The sequence below is a fragment of the Agelaius tricolor genome, unplaced genomic scaffold (assembly GCF_023055355.1).
Source record: "Agelaius tricolor isolate 1412-34295 unplaced genomic scaffold, bAgeTri1.0.p SCAF_66, whole genome shotgun sequence".
Lineage (NCBI taxonomy): Eukaryota > Metazoa > Chordata > Aves > Passeriformes > Icteridae > Agelaius > Agelaius tricolor.
Genome location: NW_027269326.1, coordinates 407,741 through 425,446, shown reverse-complemented (window position 1 = coordinate 425,446; position 17,706 = coordinate 407,741). Strand labels below are relative to the sequence as shown.

The following is a 17,706-nucleotide window of genomic DNA, read 5'->3' as shown; positions in this document are numbered from 1 at the left end:
AGCGAAGCTTTGCTCCTATCACTCTGCCAAGGGACCCCCTGTGCCCCCGGGCCGTGCCAGGCACTGCAGCCAGGCAGGACGCTGGGGAGGGGAGCTGTAAAGCCGCTGCATAATCGGCTTTACCAGGCACAGCGCTGCGGAGCCGCGATGTGAGCGAGGGACGCAGGCGGGCGGGCGGCCGGGGCGCAGGCACTGCCAGGTAGGTGCCCGGGGTGCCCAGCCTGGGGGTACCCCTGCCCCTGTGCTTGGGTGCCCGGGTCCCCCGTGCTGTGTGGGCTGGCATCACCCCAGGTTTGGGCTCAGCAGGGCTGAGGTTTGGGGGCGCAGGGGGTGCCAGGGGGTGCTGGGTGTTGGTGCCACCTCCCAGCTTTAAGGGAGGCTGTGGAGAAGCAGCGAGGTGGGCGAGGTGCCATCTCCCCTTCCAGGAGAGGGGAGCAGGGAGGTGACAGAGGCCCACAGCATGAGAGGGGACACGCTGAGCCCCTCTCTGTGCTGTTTGCCTCCCCTTCCTGCCAGCTCAGGGACACCACGCTGGGACAGCCACCCCCTCATTGCTGCCACAGCCTGTCCCCTTCCATGGGCATTCAACCCTTCCCCAGGGTTCCTGCCCCCCAAAAAGTCACGAGGTTGTGCCCAAAATAGCAAGTTCTGGAGCGATGGGGGAAGCCAGCCTTGCTGCTGGCATCTTGTGCTGCTGTTCCTGGGAGGAGACAGCTCAGGAGGCACGGGAACTGCCATGGGGAACTGCCATGGGGAAATGCAACAGGGAACTGACACCCTGGATCCTCCCCATGTCCCCCACGGGCACACGGTGTCCTGGCACTGGGCAAAGGCTGAGCTGGAACCCCATGAGGGCTCTGCACAGCTCCCAGGGGACAATAGAGATGTTATGGGTCCCTTACAGACCCACATGGGGTCTCTGCACAGCCCCAGGAACACTGCACAGCCCTCTAAGGACAATACAGACATGATGGGTCCCTTACAGACCCACATGGGGTCTCTGCAGAGCCCTCTAAGGACAATACAAATGTTATGGGTTCCTTACAGACCCACATGGGGTCTCTGCACAGCCCCAGGGACACTGCACAGCCCTCTAAGGACAATACTGACATTTTGGGCTCCTTATATAGAGCCAGACCCTTGGGGTCTCTGCGCAGCCCCAGGAACATTGCACAGCCCTGTAAGGACAATACAGATGTTATGGGTTCCTTACAGAGCCCCTTGGGGTCTCTGCACAGCTCCCAGGGGACAATACTGACATTTTGAGCTCCTTATATAGAGCCCCTTGGGGTCTCTGCACAGCCCCAGGGACACTGCACAGCCCTCTAAGGACAATACTGACATTTTGGGCTCCTTATATAGAGCCCCTTGGGGTCTCTGCACAGCCCTCTAAGGACAATACAGATGTTATGGGTTCCTTACAGACCCACATGGGGTCTCTGCACAGCCCCAGGGACACTGCAGAGCCCTGTAAGGACAATATTGACATGATTGGGTTCCTTACTGAGCCCCCAGGGCCATTGCAGAGCCCTGTAAGGACCATGCAGACATTTTGGGCTCCTTACAGAGCCCCATGGGGCACATGCACTCCCCACAGGGACACTGCACACCCTGGTGTGGGCCTTGCACAACCCCACAGGGACCTTTGCACATCCCTGTGGAGCCACGTGCAGCCCACAGGGACCTCACACAGCCCTGTGGGGACAAAGAGCCCGTGGAAGAGCCCAAGCCTACTCCAGCCAAAGCCTTGACTCGAGGTCAGGTTTGTCCCTCTCCTCCTGTTGTCCCACGGATCTGAGCCCTGAGGCTGTGGCAGCAGGGAGATGGGGGTCCCAGAGCAGGGCCATGGCCACGTTGGGGTCTCTCAGAGGCACCCTGGGCAGGCAGGAGCACCGGGCTTTGAGGACCACCAGATTTTTTTGGGGGGGGAAAGTGCAGCACAAGGAGCAACCACTGGGATGGGGCAGAGCTGGGCCTGACTCCAGTGTCTGGCAAGGCACCAGGGTTTGCAGGCAGGGCACGGCCCAGGGGTGCTGGGGGCCCTGCCAGCCCCAGGGCAGCCCCTCCAGGCCCCTGCATGCCCAGGGAGATTAAGGTCAAGCCACCCTGCTAATCCCAAAGGGGGGGTTGAGATGTGAGCCTGTGCCCACTGCTACCCCCCAGAGCTGCACCCCAATGTGCTGCAGGTCAGAGGAGCCCCCCAGAGCACCCTGGGGGTGTCCAGACAGGGCTGAGGGGCTGCAGCTCAGCCTTGAGGAGCGTCCAGCTCCAGCTCAGCTGCCAGTGCTGCTGGGCACGAGGCACAAACTCCTTCCAGATGCCTGCACAAGGCTCCAACCTCCCAAAGCCTGGCAGCTGCAGGGGCACTTGGCTCTGCTCCCCAGCCCTGGCAGGGAAATGCTGCAGGCTGGAGGTTTTTGGGGTGCTGCTGCTGCTCCCCAGTCCTGGCAGGGCAATGCTGGAGGGTTTTGGGGTGATGATGCTGCACCCCAGCCCTGGCAGGGCAATGCTGGAGGGTTTTGGGGTGATGATGCTGCACCCCAGCCCTGGCAGGGCAATGCTGCAGGGTTTTGGGGTGCTGCTGCTGCTCCCCAACCCTGGCAGGGCAATGCTGGAGGGTTTTGGGGTGCTGGTGCTGCTCCCCAGCCCTGGCAGGGGAATGCTGGAGGGTTTTGGGGTGCTGCTGCTGGCTCTACAGCCCTGGCAGGGCTGGCACCCTAGGCAATGCTGCAGGCTGGAGGTTTTTGGGGTGCTGCTGCTGCACCCCAGCCCTGGCAGGGCAATGCTGGAGGTTTTTGGGGTGCTGCTGCTGCTCTCCAGCCCTGGCAGGGCAATGCTGGAGGGTTTTGGGGTGCTGCTGCTGCTCCCCAGCTGGTGCAGGGCAATGCTGGAGGTTTTTGGGGTGCTGCTGCTGCTCCCCAGCTGGTGCAGGGCAATGCTGGAGGGTTTTGGGGTGTTGCTGCTGCACCCCAGCCCTGGCAGGGCAATGCTGCAGGCTGGAGGGTTTTGGGGTGCTGCTGCTGCACCCCAGTCCTGGCAGGGCAATGCTGGAGGGTTTTGGGGTGCTGCTGCTGCTCCCCAGCTGGTGCAGGGCAATGCTGGAGGGTTTTGGGGTGTTGCTGCTGCACCCCAGCCCTGGCAGGGCAATGCTGCAGGCTGGAGGTTTTTGGGGTGCTGCTGCTGCTCCCCAGCCCTGGCAGGGCAATGCTGGAGGGTTTTGGGGTGCTGCTGCTGCACCCCAGCCCTGGCAGGGAAATGCTGCAGGCTGGATGGATTTGGGGTGCTGATGCTGCTGCTCCCCAGCCCTGGCAGGGCAATGCTGGAGGGTTTTGGGGTGCTGATGCTGGCTCTACAGCCCTGGCAGGACAAGAACTCCAGGCAATGCTGCAGGCTGGAGGTTTTTGGGGTGCTGCTGCTGCTCTCCATCCCTGGCAGGGCAATGCTGCAGGGTTTTGGGGTGCTGGCTCTGCTCCCCAGCCCTGGCAGGGCAATGCTGCAGGCTGGAGGTTTTTGGGGTGCTGCTGCTGCACCCCAGCCCTGGCAGGGCAATGCTGGAGGTTTTTGGGGTGCTGCTGCTGCACCCCAGCCCTGGCAAGGCAATGCTGGAGGCTTTTGGGGTGCTGGCTCTGCTCCCCAGCCCTGGCAGGGCAATGCTGCAGGCTGGATGGATTTGGGGTGCTGATGCTGCTGCACCCCAGCCCTGGCAGGGCAATGCTGGAGGGTTTTGGGGTGCTGCTGCTGCACCCCAGTCCTGGCAGGGCAATGCTGGAGGGTTTTGGGGTGCTGCTGCTGCACCCCAGCCCTGGCAGGGAAATGCTGCAGGCTGGAGGTTTTTGGGGTGCTGCTGCTGCACCCCAGCCCTGGCAGGGCAATGCTGGAGGTTTTTGGGGTGCTGCTGCTGCACCCCAGCCCTGGCAGGGCAATGCTGGAGGTTTTTGGGGTGCTGCTGCTGCTCCCCAGCTGGTGCAGGGCTGGCACCTCTCCTGTGCAGGGCTGAGGTGGCTGCACAGGGGGGAGGAAGTGGTGCCTGGGGATCCTGTTTTGGGGTTCCCACACAGCTTGGGAAGGGGAAGGGAGAAAGTTCCACAGTGAGGTCTGCAAGCTCCAGCCAGGCCAGGCTTCCTGCAAGGGGAATTCCAAGGGGGAAATGCCCTAAAGCAGAATTTGTGGATGCTGGGGGCAGGGGGGGGGACATGCACATGCAGCCTGGTGCCACGGCTGCACCCCAAGGCGCTCCAGGGACCCCCCAAATCCACAGCAGGGGAAGCCAGAGCCAGCAGCACTCACCTGAGATGGGTCCAGTGGGAGGGCTGAGACAGGAATGGGGTGCAGGGATGGGGTGTGGGGGTGCAGGGATAGGGTTTGGGGGGTGCAGGGATGGGGTGTGTGTGTAGGGGTGCAGGGATGGGGACTGGGGGTGCAGGGATGGGGTGTGTGTGGGGAATGCAGGAATAGGGTCTGGGGGTGCAGGGATGGGGTCTGGGGGTGAAGGGATGGGATTTGGGGGTGTAGATATGGGGTGTGTGTGTGTAGGGGTGCAGGGATGGGGTGTGGGGTGCAGGGATGGGGACTGGGGGTGCAGGGATGGGATGTGGGGTGCAGGAATAGGGTTTGGGGGTGCAGGGATGGGGTTTGGGGATGCAGATATGGGGGGTGTGTGTGTGTAGGGGCGCAGGGATGGGGTGTGGGGGTGCAGGGATGGGGTTTGGGGGTGCAGATATGGGGTGTGTGTGTAGGAGTGCAGGGATGGGGTCTGGGGGTGCACAGATGGGGTGTGGGGGTGTGGAGATGGGGCTGCAGGGATGGGGTGCACATATAGGGTGTGGGTCTGGGGGTGCAGATATGGGGTGTGGATGGGGGTATGCAGATATAGGGTGTGGGTTTGGGGGTGCAGGGATAGGGTCTGGATCTGGGGGTGCTGAGATGGGGGTGCAGGGATGGGGTGCACATATAGGGTGTGGGTTTGGGGGTGCAGATATAGGGTGTGGGTTTGGGGGTGCATGGATGGGGTGTGGGTTTGGGGGTGCAGATATAGGGTGTGGGTTTGGGGGTGCATGGATGGGGTGTGGGTTTGGGGGTGCAGATATAGGGTGTGGGTTTGGGGGTGCAGGGATAGGGTGTGGGTTTGGGGGTGCTGAGATGGGGGTGCAGGGACTCGTTGCCAAAAGCTGAGAGCACAGCTGGGATGAAGGACCCCAGCGTAGCTCAGGGGGCACAGGAACGTGTCAGGAGAGGATGTAACACACATCGTGGGGGCAGACGGGTGTCCCTGCCCCTCCTGGGGCTGCCGGCTCGGTGTTGTGTGGGGTGGGGGGCGGTAGAGCCCCCTCCGTGCCCCGGTGCGGGGGTGTTTGGGCTGCGCAGCCCCGTGTCCGTCAGTCTGTCCGTCAGGGTCTGTCGGTGCGGGGGTGTTTGGGCTGCGCAGCCCCGTGTCCGTCAGTCCGTCCGTCCGTCAGGGTCTGTCGGTGCGGGGGGGCCGCGGTACAGCCGTAGCCATGGCGACGTGAGCCGGATGCGGGGCCGGGGGATGCTGCTCCCGCCCGCCCGCCGCAGGTCGGTACCGCCGCTCCGCCACCGGGGCCGGGGGCGGCCGGGGGGCCCCGGGGGCTCTGGGGAGGCTCGGCGAGGGCGGGAGGTGGAGGGGGAAGGGGGAAATCGCCATAGTGGGGTTGGGCTTGGGGGACCCCCAGCGCTGATGCTGCCAGCAACAACAACAAAGAGGATGAGGCGGCGGCCCTGGGGTGACCCCCGGTACCCCCCGGTACCCCCCGCACCCCCTGCCTTCACATTCCTCCCAAATTTCCCTTTCCCCCACCTGCTGTGCGCCCCTCCACACCTCCTGCACCCCTCAGCTCCCTCCCGTGCATCCTCCTCTCTCTTACCTGCACCCCCCAGCTCTCCCCACCCTTTGTACGGAGCAACCCCACACAACCGGCACGATCAGCCCCCAAATTCCTCCCCTCCATCCTCCCGTGCCTTTGGCCCACCCCCTCCTGCCTTGCCTTCCATCTCCCACACATCTGGATCTCGGGGCTTCCCCCGCACATCTGGATCTCGGGGCTTCCCCCGCACATCTGGATCTCGGGGCTTCCCCCAGGCCCAGCTGCCCCAGCCCCTCGTGGGTGTTGGGAGCATTCCTGCACCCCCACCCCACGGGGATGCTCCTGGGAGCTGACATGGCCAGGGAATTGCAGCCCAGCTGCAGAGAAGGACCAAACTCCTGGAAATTGAGGCAGGGGGAATGCCTGAGCAGCCGGCACATCGGTGCCACCAGCTCCACAGCTGCCCTGCACCCCTCACAGCCCACCTTGGGGAGCACCAGGGCTGGGCCTGGCTCCATCCTGTGGCTCTGTGCTCACTGACAGCACAACGCTCCCTGCCTTAGAGGGAATCCTCCAGGAGGAGATCCCAGCAGGAGCAAGACCCACGAAACAAACCCCAGCTGTGCTCAGCCTGAAAGCACCAGAGGGAACTGAACCACCCTTGGTCTCCCTCCCATGTGCCAAATCCTACAGAGGGACCCTGTAAATTACATCCCCAGCCCACCATGACCAGAGGGCCCAAAAAAGAGGAGAGACGAGGCTGAGAGGGGATTCCAGGGGCAGCCTTGGGGCTGCGGTCACCTCACATCTTGCGTCAGCCTTGCCTCACGCTGGGCAACACTGGTGGTTTCCTCAGCCTCGCCACAGCCCCAAATCAAATCTCCAGCCTCTCTGAGGAGCCAAATCAAATCTCCAGCCTCTCTGAGGAGCCTCTGCTCCCGTTTCCATCCCCCCCTCCACGGCCTCGGTGGCTGCAGCCCAGGGCAGAACAATGGGGCCGGTCCGAGGCTCCGTGCGGCCCCGTCCCCCAGCAGCCCCGTGCCAAGTGGGAAATCCGGGGCAGAGTAACCTACTTTCTGTGTTCTGCGCTCACAAGGAGCTTCTGTCCCAGCCAAGCAAGGTGCTGAGCACAGCTCTGCCCTCCCGGGGCTCCCCTGGGCTGCTCGGGCCGTGGCAGAGGCAGGTAAGGAGGCCCCAGCAGGGCAGGATGCTCCTCAGCCTTGTCCACAGGGATATTGGGGTGCCTCAGGTATGCTGAGCAGCTCCAGGGCTTTGGTTTTGGGGGGTTTCTTGCCTGCAGCCATCCCAGAGCAGCCTGGGCTTGAGGATGGAATCTCCAGGGGAAAATGGGATTGTGGAACAGCTGTGGGAGCTTTGTGGGGGTGCCCCATGGGGCTGTTTGGGGTGCTCCATGGGGCTGTTTGTGGGTGCCCCATGGAGTTGTTTGTGGGTGCCCCATGGGGCTGTTTGTGGGTGCCCCATGGAGTTGTTTGTAGGTGCCCCATGGGGCTGTTTTGGGGTGCCCCATGGAGTTGTTTGTGGGTGCCCCATGGGACTGTTTTGGGGTGCTCCATGGGGTTGTTTGTGGGAGCCCCCATGGGGCTGTTTTGGGGTGCCCCATGGGGCTATTTTGGGGAGCCTTGTTCCCCCTTGGAGTTTGGTTTTCTGGGTGATGCCTGTCCCCATGGGGCTGTTTTGGGGGTGCCCCATGGGGCTGTTTTAAGGTTTGATTTTCTGGGTGATGCCTGTCCCCATGGGGTTGTTTTGGGGTGCCCCATGGAGCTGTTTTGGGGTTTGGTTTTCTGGGTGATGCCTGTCCCCATGGGGCTGTTTTGGGGTGCCCCATGGGGATATTTTGGGGAGCCCTGTTCCCTTTGGAGTTTGGTTTTCTGGGTGATGCCTGTCCCCATGGGGTTGTTTGTGGGTGCCCCATGGGGCTGTTTTGGGGTGCAGGTTTTCTGGGTGATGCCTGTCCCCATGGGGTTGTTTTGGGGTGCCCCATGGAGCTGTTTTGGGGTTTGATTTCCTGGGTGATGCCTGTCCCCATGGGGCTGTTTTGGGGATGATGCTCGGGCCTGCTGTTGGCCCGCACAATCCACAGGAAAAATGCCATTTATTTTCCTCACCCCAAAGATTTTGAGCGAGCAAAGCCTGGCACATGGGCACATCCTTGTCCCCCACTTTGCCACCCCCTGGGCACCCAGCTGGAGGAGCAGAGCTCCCCGGTTCCCATCCCGGTTCCCATCCCGGCTGCCTCCACCAGGCTCCGCTGCTGTCCCCGCGGGGGTGCGAGGCAGGGGAGGCGGGCTCAGGCACCCACTGCCCCAACCTGCCGGGGCTCGTCCTCTTCCAGCAGGACTTTCAGGTTCCCGGAGCCACGCGGGGCTGGGCTGGGCTGGGTCGGGCTCAGCAGAGCCGGGCTGGGAGCTTGGAGCAGATCCGGGCATGGAGCCGCGGGACGCTCGTGGCCGCAGCCCCCGGGGCTCGGGCACCTGCCTGGGGCCCCTGTGGCAGGGCTGGAGGTGAGAGGCTCCGTCCTCGGCTGCCAGAGAGGTAATGCTGCTCGCTGGGGACGCGGTGGCCGTGGGCAAAGGGGTTTGGGCGCCGCCAGGTTCTGCAGATGTGGCTCTTTCCCCAGTGCTGCAGAAAGAGCTGCAAGAAGGGGGTTCCTGTGTGTGTTCCTCACCATTTTATGGATGTTGTGATAACTGATGGAGCCAGGCAGAGGAATCCCTGGTGGGGATGGGCTCTGAGGCTCTGGGGACAAAGGCAGGAGCCTCTGGATGTCTCTGTGCCAGGGTCCCGTGCAGGAACCCCAGAGGGTGAGGGGACATCTTTGAATGTACCAGAGATTGTGGTGCAGGAGCACAGAGGCTGAGGGGACATCTCTGAATGTGCCAGAGATGTTGGTGAGGCGCCCCACATGGCAAGGGGACATCTCTATGCAGAAATGTTGGTGCAGGAGCCCCAAAGGGTGAGGGGACATCTCTGACTGTGCCAGAGATTTTGGTGTAGGAGCACAGAGGCCGAGGGGACATCCTGACTGAAACAGAGATGTTGGTGCAGGAGCACAGAGGCCCAGGGGACATCTCTTTGCCAGAGATTGTGGTGCAGGAGCCCCACATGACAAGGGGACATCTCTGACTGTGCCAGAGATGTTGGTGCTGGAATCCAGAGGGTGAGGGGACATCCTGACTGTAACAGAGATTGTGGTGAGGAGCCCCAGAGGGTGAGGGGACATCTCTGACTGTGCCAGAATTTTGGTACAGGAGCCCCAGAAGTTGACAGCATGTCTCTGACTGTGCCAGAGATTGTGGTACAGAAACCCAGAGGGAGAGGGGACATCCTGACTGTACCAGAGATTGTGGTGCAGGAACCCAGAGGGAGAGGGGACATCCTGACTGTGCCAAGATTTTGGTGCAAGAGCCCCAAAGGGTGAGGGGACATCTCTGGGCCAGAGATTGTGCTACAGGAGCCCCACACGGCGAGGGGACATCCCGACCGTGCCAGAGATGTTGGTGAGGAGCCCAGGGGCCGAGGGCACCTCTCTGGGTGCTGGTATGGCAGTGGGAAGTTCGTGCCCAAACTGGGGGGGGGAAGCACTGCAGGCACCCCCGTCCCCCCTCCCTCTCTCGGGTGCCGCTTCCCCCCTCTGGTTTCCGCCGGGTGCAGCGACACGCAGCCAGCCCGGCAGCAGCAGCGTGTGTCCTGAACCCCGTCCCTCCCCGCAGGGATGGTGGTGGGACCCTCCTGGGGCGCAGCCCTGCCGCCCCCAGCCATGCCCGCCGCCCTCCGCCTGCTCTGCGGGGTGGTGGTGCCGGCTGCCCTGCTCTGCGCCGAGCCCCTGCCCCGCCTCGCCTTCCCCAGCGGTGAGTACAGCTCGGGGACAGCGGGGACAGCTGGGGAGGGGGGCACACAGCTGGGGAGGGGGGCACACAGCCTCTGCGTGGGACAGTGTCCATCCCCAGGGCTGAGCATCCAGCATCGGGAACCTTGGGGTGTCCCCCAGTGTAGCCACCCCTGCCCCATCAGTGACCCTCAGTGGGGTTGGGGACAGTGACAGCATCGGGAACCTTGGGGTGTCCCCCAGTGTAGCCACCCCTGGCCCATCAGTGACCCTCAGTGGGGTTGGGGACAGTGACAGCATCAGGAACCTTGGGGTGTCCCCCAGTGTAGCCACCCCTGGCCCATCAGTGACCCTCAGTGGGGTTGGGGACAGTGACAGCATCAGGAATCTTGGGGTGTCCCCCAGTGTAGCCACCCCTGGCCCATCAGTGATGCTCAGTGGGTTGGGGACAGCACCAGTGGCTGCAGGTGGTGTGGGGGGGATGAGAGTAGATGAGGTTTCCTGGCACCTCAACACCCAATGGGGCACATCCTACAGTGTCACCCAGCTGGCAGCCAGGGTCTGCTCAGGGTCACCCTGGGGGGATGAAAAGCTGCCTCTGGAAGGGACAGGGCACGGCATGGTGGCAAAGCAGGGGACTGGGGGGGCTGTGATGTGCCAATCAGGCTGCAGGAGGGTCTGTGCCCCAGGGTCGTGCCTTTCCAGCCCTGATTGCGCTGTCACTTCCCTTTCCCCGTGCAGCCATGCCCAGAATTGCAAAAATCCCCCAGTTTCGGTGCCTGCTGGGGATGAACGAGAATCTGCAATCTCTGGCTGTGCCCAAGGGCATCCTGGGGGCTGGTGACACCCCAAATCTGGCACCTCAGGGGCTTGTAACCCCTCCAGGCTGGCACTCTGGGGCAGTGCATCCCCCAAACAGAGCACTACCCTTGGCCATGGCCCCAAAGCATCACAGGCACAGCCCGGGGGGAAATGCACACCATTTCTGGCGGTCTGCAGCCTGGGGATGTTCAGCTCTTGCAGCAGGAGCTGGAGGGGACAGTGGGAAGTGGGGAGCTGGAGGGTGAAGGGGTGATGGTGATATGAGATCTGAAGGGGAAGAACTGCACCCCATTTCCTGTGGTGAGGCTAAACAGAGCTGCTGCCACATCCGCACACAGAGGGTGGTGGTGGGGCTGTGTGTGGGTGTGTGAGACCCCTGGGCTCCCCTCACCCCCTCTGCTCCTGCCAGGGGACCCCCGGCGGACCCTCACCCACTTCAGCCAGGACAACGTGTCCCACTACGACATCTTCCTCCTGGATGAGAGCGAGGAGGAGCTCTACGTGGGGGCACGCGACTGGCTGCTGGCCCTCACCGTTGGCACCCCCGGCAGCATCCGTGCCAAAGCCTCGGTGAGCAGCAGCACCACCTTTTGGAGAGGTGGGAGAGGGAGGCGCCTCTGCTGTGGTTCAGTTTTCCCGTAGGGCTGGGCTCGACAGCCCAGGAACATCTTAGTTTCCTTTGTAGATAAAGTGGGGACCCACAGATGAGAAAACATCTAAATGTGCTTTTAAGAAGAAGAGCCAAGAGGTGAGCTGGCCCTGTGGGGGCTCAGGGGTCCCACAAAGCTATGAGGGTGCTCAGCACCCAACTCTTTCCCCCTCAGACTGAGTGCTTCAACTTCATCCGAGTCCTGGTGGCCCTGAACCAGACCCACCTCTACGCCTGTGGGACCTACGCCTTCAGCCCTGCATGCACCTACATTGTGAGTGGCCTCCCCAGGGCAGCATCCTGGGGCTCTCTGGGGTTGTATTTTGTGAGGACCCACAAAATATGGGCCCAGAAGTGAGCTGCATCATGGGGGTGCTGGGTGTCCCCCCCAAGGGACATCTTGGTGTCCCATCTGCTAAAGGAGCCTTTGGTGATTCTCATTCAGCTGCCAGCAACTCTTCCTCTGGCAGGGAAACCCCAATTTTGGGTCCCTTCAGCTGACTCCAGGCTCTCTGTCCCTGCCTCAGCCTCCTCCATGCTGAGCACGTGGTGGGGACTGCCACTCCCCAAAATGAAAATGAGGGAAGGTGACAGGAGCCGGGTACCCCCAGCATCCTCTGTCATCATCCCTGCACCCACCTTGAAGGCATGGGCCACCCTATGTCTGCAAGGTATTCCACACTCATTCCCTACAGATTTGGGGTTGTTTTCAGTCCTTTGGCTGATTTTTCTCCCCTTTTGCACAGCACCTGGAAAGCTTCACACTGACCAGTGGCAGAGGACAGTCCTTCCTGGACGGGAAGGGCCAGTGCCCCTTCGATCCCCAGCACACTTACACGGCCCTGCTGGTGGGTGAGTATGGGCCCAGTGGCCTCTCAGCTGGGCTCCCATGCAGTGGAGGGCGAGGGTGGGGGGTCCTCACCATGGCTTAGCCCCCTCTGTGTCCCTGGGCAGATGGAGAGCTCTATGCTGGCACCATGAACAACTTCCAGGGCAACGAGCCCATCATCTCCCGCTCGCTGGGCACCCGCACCCTGCTCAAGACAGACGACTTCCTTCGCTGGCTCTCGGGTGAGCAGAGGGAAGGTGCTGCACCTGGGGAGGGAGGTGCTGCAGCCCTCCATGGCCCCAGCTTCTCACCCACCTGTGCCTGCAGCCGACGCCGCCTTCGTGGCCTCCTTCAGCCTCCCTCGGGATGACAAGGTCTACTTCTTCTTCGAGGAGACAGCAGAGGAGTTCGACTTCTTTGAGAGGCTCCTGGTGCCACGGGTGGCCCGTGTCTGCAAGGTGTGACAGCAGGGAATGGTGGTGGGCTGCACTGGGGGTACAGCGATGGGCTGTCACTGTAGGACACGAAAGAACACAAGTGCACGCTGCTGCTCTCAAGGTGAAGAAGAAAAAAAGGGAAGTTTATTATCTGGCTTTAACATTTATAGTTTTCTAAAAGTGACAGTGGATTGGAGGGTGACAGTGCCACCTCTCCAATGACACTGGACAAACTAACACTCTATCAAATTTCTTCTGTAAAAGAATGCAAAGCAATGAGTTATTTACAGAAGGTGTGTGAGAAAGTTTGCTACAAGAACGTCAACATCAGAAAGCTTAGAAAATCTTAAAATATCAGAGCGACAGTGGGGGACGATGATGATGTGACAGGAGACAAGGGGACAGGGACAGTGACAAGAGACCATAATGGGGATGATAGTTGTACTGTGATAGCAAAGATGATGGGGGATAATGGCAAAGGGGTCTTGTCACTTTGGTCATGAGCACCCTCCTGCAGAGCGATGTAGGGGGGGACAAGGTGCTGCAGAAGAAGTGGACAACTTTCCTGAAGGCGCAGCTGGAGTGCTCCGAGCCCGGCCACTTCCCCTTCAACGTCATCCACCACGCCTTTGCTCTGCCCTGCAACGACAGCGACGGCGACGGCTGCGCCGATTTCTACGCGGTGTTCACCTCACAGTGGTGAGTGCCCAGGGCTGTTCACCTCACACTGGGGAGTGCCCAGGGCTGTTCATCTCACACTGGGGAGTGCCCAGGGCTGTTCACTTCACACTGGGGAGTGCCCAGGGCCGTTCACCTCACAGTACTGAGTGCCCAGGGCCGTTCACCTCACACTGATGAGTGCCCAGGGCTGTTCACCTCACACTGATGAGTGCCCAGGGCTGTTCACCTGGCAGTGGGGAGTGCCCAGGGCTGTTCACCTGGCGCTGGGAAGTGCCCAGGGCTGTTCACCTGGCAGTGGTGAGTGCCCAGGGCTGTTCACCTGGCACTGGGGAGTGCCCAGGGCTGTTCACCTGGCAGTGGTGAGTGCCCAGGGCTGTTCACCTCACACTGGTGAGTGCCCAGGGCCATTCACCTCACAGTGCTGAGTGCCCAGGGCCGTTCACCTCACACTGGTGAGTGCCCAGGGCCATTCACCTCACAGTGCTGAGTGCCCAGGGCTGTTCACCTCACACTGGTGAGTGCCCAGGGCTGTGGAGGGAGCCCAGGGGCCCGTGCCCTGCTGCTGCCCACCGGCTGTCCCTCCCTGCAGGCAGGCGGGCAGAGCGGGCAGCGCCGCTGTCTGTGCCTACAGACAGGAGGATCTGGAGGAGGTCTTCGAGGGCAAGTACAAGGAGCTGAACAAGGAGAGCTCTCGCTGGACCGTCTACAGTGGCCCTGACATGAGTCCCCGGCCTGGTAGTGTGAGTGTTGCCCACTCAGGGGTGTGCTCCCCACCAGGGGACAATGCTGGTCCCCAGGAGATGGGCTCTGTGTATCCCTGTGTGCCCACACCTGCAGGTGGGATGGGAAAGGAGAGGGGTCCCTCTGCACCCCACTGATGCTGGCCAGGGCAGCGTGGTTCTGGCAGCACATCCTCCCCTCCCCGTGTCTCAGTTTCCCACCCCAGCACAAACCCCTCTGTTCCCCCACAGTGCTCCATGGGTGCCTCCTCAGACATGGCCCTCAGCTTCATGAAGAACCATTTCCTGATGGACGGGAAGGTGTCACCCCTCCATGGGCAGCCTCTCCTGGTGAAGTCTGATGTCACCTACACGCGCATCACGGTGCACGAGACTCACGGCGTGCTGGGCACCAAGTACCGTGTCATGTTCCTGGCCACAGGTGGGGTGACATGGGGGGCACACAGGGTCACCCATCCCATCCCCTCCGGCTCCAAAGCCTCAGCAATGTCCCCCATGCCCCACAGACAAAGGTCTCCTGCACAAGGCAGTGGAGCTGCCTGAGAGTGCCCACATCGTGGAGAGCATCCAGCTCTTTGCAGCGCCAGAGCCGGTGAAGAACCTGCTGCTGGCACCAGGGAAGGTAGGGCAGGTGTGAGCACCCAGACACCCAACAGCCACCCAAAACCAGCACTGGGGGAAAGCTCAGCCCTGCTCCTCTCCCTCCCCAGGGCATCCTCTACGTGGGCTACTCCAGAGGCGTCCTGCAGGTCCCGCTGGCCAACTGCAGCCTGCACCAGAGCTGTGCCGAGTGCGTGCTGGCACGGGACCCCTACTGCGCCTGGCACAGCCCCAGGGGCGCCTGCCTGCCCGCCCACCTGGCCAGCGAGAACAAGTGAGCAGCAGGATGGGCGCTGGAGGGGCTCTGGGGGTCGCTGGGATGCTGCTGACCCCTCTCTCCTGGCTGCAGGAGTGAGTGGCTGCAGGATGTTGAGAGGGGAAGACCGGACGCCGTGTGCCACCGCGGGAGGAGCGCGGCCATGCCCCGCTCCTGGGGGGCACCGGAGGATCCCGCTGTGCAGGGTTGAGTATGGGGGTACACGGGGGGTGGGATGGGGCTCATGGGGTGTGTTTTGCAGGGATAAACAAAACTCTACAGCTTTTGGGAAAGTTGTAAAGCCGGTATGTTTATTACAGCGCTGGACGCATGTGGGAATGGTTCCCTTAAGGTCACATGCGTACTTCTGGGAACTTCAGGTCCCCCTCTCAAACAGACATGCATACAGTTTCACAATATTTCTTTTAGAAATAGTGACATTTATATTTATAAATATTTACATTATACATTTATAAATATTCACATTATATTTTATAAATATTTACGTATTTATTTTTTACGAAGTTCGCGTGACATTTGCCGCTAGTTCTTCTTTATCAGAAAAAATTCCTAGGTCAGGTTTGAGTTGCTCTCACAGCAGTCTCTGTCTCTCTCTATCACTTTCTGTCTTCTACCCCCTTATCTCTGTCTTTCACTGAAGCAGTTTCTCTGAGCTTAGGTGTGATGGTGTTCAGAGGAGTCTCAGGTTGAGGGAAGAGACAGGGATTCGACTCTACGTTTTAGAAGGCTTGATTTATTCTTTTATGATATATATTATATTAAAACTATACTAAAAGAATAGAAGAAAGGATTTCATCAGAAGGTGATGAATCCTAGCTAAGAATAGAAAAAAGAAGGAATGAATAATAAAGGTTTGTGTCTTGGATAGAGAGTCTGAGCCAGCTGGGCTGTGATTGTCCATTAATTAGAAACAACCACATGAGACCAATCCCAGATGCACCTGTTGCATTCCACAGCAGCAGATAACCATTGGTTACATGTTGTTCCTGAGGCCTCTCAGCTTCTCAGGAGGAAAAATCCTAAGGAAAGGATTTTTCATAAAAGATATCTGCAACACTTAGGCTTTTTGCCGCTAGACTACACAGCAAGCTACATACTTAAAGATGTACGCTCTACCTAAATCAAAATAGATTTCTACCCTAGAAAATGTTCCACTCTGCCTCAGGTGACCCACATCACTCTGTTCTCCACACCCACAGGGCTCAGCCCCCCGCTGAACGCCGTGGTCCAGCTGCCGTGCCCTCGCCGCTCCGCCCTGGCCACCTACAGCTGGCAGCAGCCTGGCAGTGCCCAGGGGCACACGGTGGTGCAGCCTGACCACACCCTGGTGGTCATCATGCAGCAGGGAATGGAGGGCACCTACACCTGCCAGGCCACAGAGAACGGCTACACCTGGACCGTGGCTCGCTACCAGCTCAGGGACTCTGGCGCGGCCCAGCTGGGCCAGGAGAGCTCGCCCCCCCGCTCGTACTGGTCCCAGTTTGTCACGGTGACGGTGCTGCTGGCCGTGACGCTGGCCGGGGCCGCCTGCCTGGCCCTCATGGCCTACCGGGACCAGCTGAGAGCTCGCAGCAAGGTGAGGGGCTGCAGCACGCCCCACAGCCCCCCGTCACGCCAGAGGGAGAAGGTGCCCCTCAACGGGGGCACCGGGGAGCCCCCGGCACCCGGAGCTGCCACTGAGGAGGAGGAGGAGGACGAAGGCTCCCAGGCGTGCTGCCTCCAGCTTGGCGGGGACGTCGACGTGGACAACAACAGGCTGCACGTGCCGGCAGGGGACACGGCGTGACACCAGCAGTGGGTCAGGGAGACCCTGGGGAGGGGGGATGTGGGGAGGGGTGGGACTGTGAAAGGGTTTTTTTTGGTTTTGTTTTTGTTTTATTTAATACACTTGTTTTAACCTAAGGCTCGCATTCTGGGGGTGAGGATGGAACGGACTCTGGGAGCAAGGGAGTGGGACAAGGAGAGAGGTCATGGGGACAGGCAAAGGATGTGGCACAGAGGAGAAATGTCACCATGGGGTGGGCATGGCTGGGAATGGTGGATGCTGACACCAGGAAAAAACAGGTTCCATAAAAACCTCAGCATGGGTTTTTTTGGGTTTTTTTGGTTTTGTTTTATTTAATACACCCGTTTTAACCTAAGGCTCGCATTCTGGGGGTGAGGATGGAACGGGCTCTGGGAGCAAGGGAGTGGGACAGGGAGAGAGGTCATGGATGTGGCACAGAGGAGGAACGTCACTGTGGGGCAAGGATGTGGGGTGGGCATGGCTGGAAACAGTGGATGCTGACACCAGGAAAAAAACCCAGGTTGTATAAAAACCTCAGCATGGGGTTTTTTTGGGTTTGTTTTATTTAATACACCTGTTTTAACCTAAGGCTCACATTCCAGGGGTGAGGGTGGAATGGGCCCTGGGAGCAAGGGAGTGGGACAGGGAGAGAGGTCATGGGGACATGGGGATAGGCAAAGAATGTGGCTCAGAGGAGAAATGTCACCGTGGGGCAGGCATGGCTGGAAACTGGATGCTGACACCAGGAAAAGACAACAAGTTCCACAAAAACCTCAGGATGAGGCAAGCTGTGCAGGATGGGCTCCCTAATCCAGCCCTGTGGGCACCCACCCTGCACTGCCACCCACCCCTCAGTGCTCCATGGTCCCTTGGGTGCCCCCACTGCTCCCTGACTGTCCCCCCACCCCATTTCCAGCATCCTTGAGCCGCCTTTTCAAAGCCAACCCAGCTGTACATTTTCCTGCTCTTTGCTTTTTTTATTAAAAAAAGGAAAACTCAACGCCTGACATTGCTGGGTCCGTGGAGAAGCCCCGAGGGCCTTTTGGGGTGTGCAAGGCTGGGCCAGGGGAACGCGTGGGCACATGAGGGTGTGCAGGGACATGAGTGGGTGTGCAGGGACACTCGTGGTGTGCAGGGACACCTGTGGGCATTCAGAGACACCCGTGAGTGGGCAGGGACACTCGTGAGCGTGCAGGGACCTGTGCTCCTGTGCAGC

General features: G+C 60.7%; 1 protein-coding gene across 4 annotated transcripts; it reads left to right on the top strand.

Moving 5' to 3' along the window:
• The first annotated feature begins 152 nt into the window (after positions 1-152).
• SEMA4A (semaphorin 4A) lies at positions 153-17,485 on the top strand. 4 transcript variants are annotated; one of them, XM_071456759.1, is made up of 15 exons: positions 153-199; positions 9,554-9,691; positions 10,901-11,061; positions 11,177-11,239; positions 11,316-11,414; positions 11,887-11,992; positions 12,095-12,211; positions 12,297-12,427; positions 12,924-13,105; positions 13,677-13,827; positions 14,059-14,248; positions 14,334-14,449; positions 14,538-14,701; positions 14,777-14,889; positions 15,904-17,485. In XM_071456759.1, the coding sequence occupies exons 2-15, from the start codon at positions 9,556-9,558 to the stop codon at positions 16,488-16,490; spliced, it is 2,316 nt and encodes a 771-aa protein (XP_071312860.1). In that variant the 5' UTR covers positions 153-199; positions 9,554-9,555; the 3' UTR covers positions 16,491-17,485. The 4 variants fall into 4 exon arrangements, with proteins under 4 accessions (XP_071312860.1, XP_071312857.1, XP_071312859.1 ...); XM_071456756.1 differs by lacking the exon at positions 153-199 and adding an exon at positions 5,326-5,553; XM_071456758.1 differs by lacking the exon at positions 153-199 and adding an exon at positions 5,705-7,005.
• Positions 17,486-17,706: the final 221 nt, after the last annotated feature.

Coding starts and splice junctions, on each gene's coding strand:
- SEMA4A (XM_071456759.1), top strand. CDS start 9,556: ATGGTGGTGGGACCCTCCTGGGGCGCAGCCCTGCCGCCCCCAGCCATG. Junction 11,240..11,315: donor TTAAGAAGAAGAGCCAAGAG/GTGAGCTGGCCC, acceptor TTTCCCCCTCAG/ACTGAGTGCTTCAACTTCAT. Junction 11,993..12,094: donor TTACACGGCCCTGCTGGTGG/GTGAGTATGGGC, acceptor GTCCCTGGGCAG/ATGGAGAGCTCTATGCTGGC.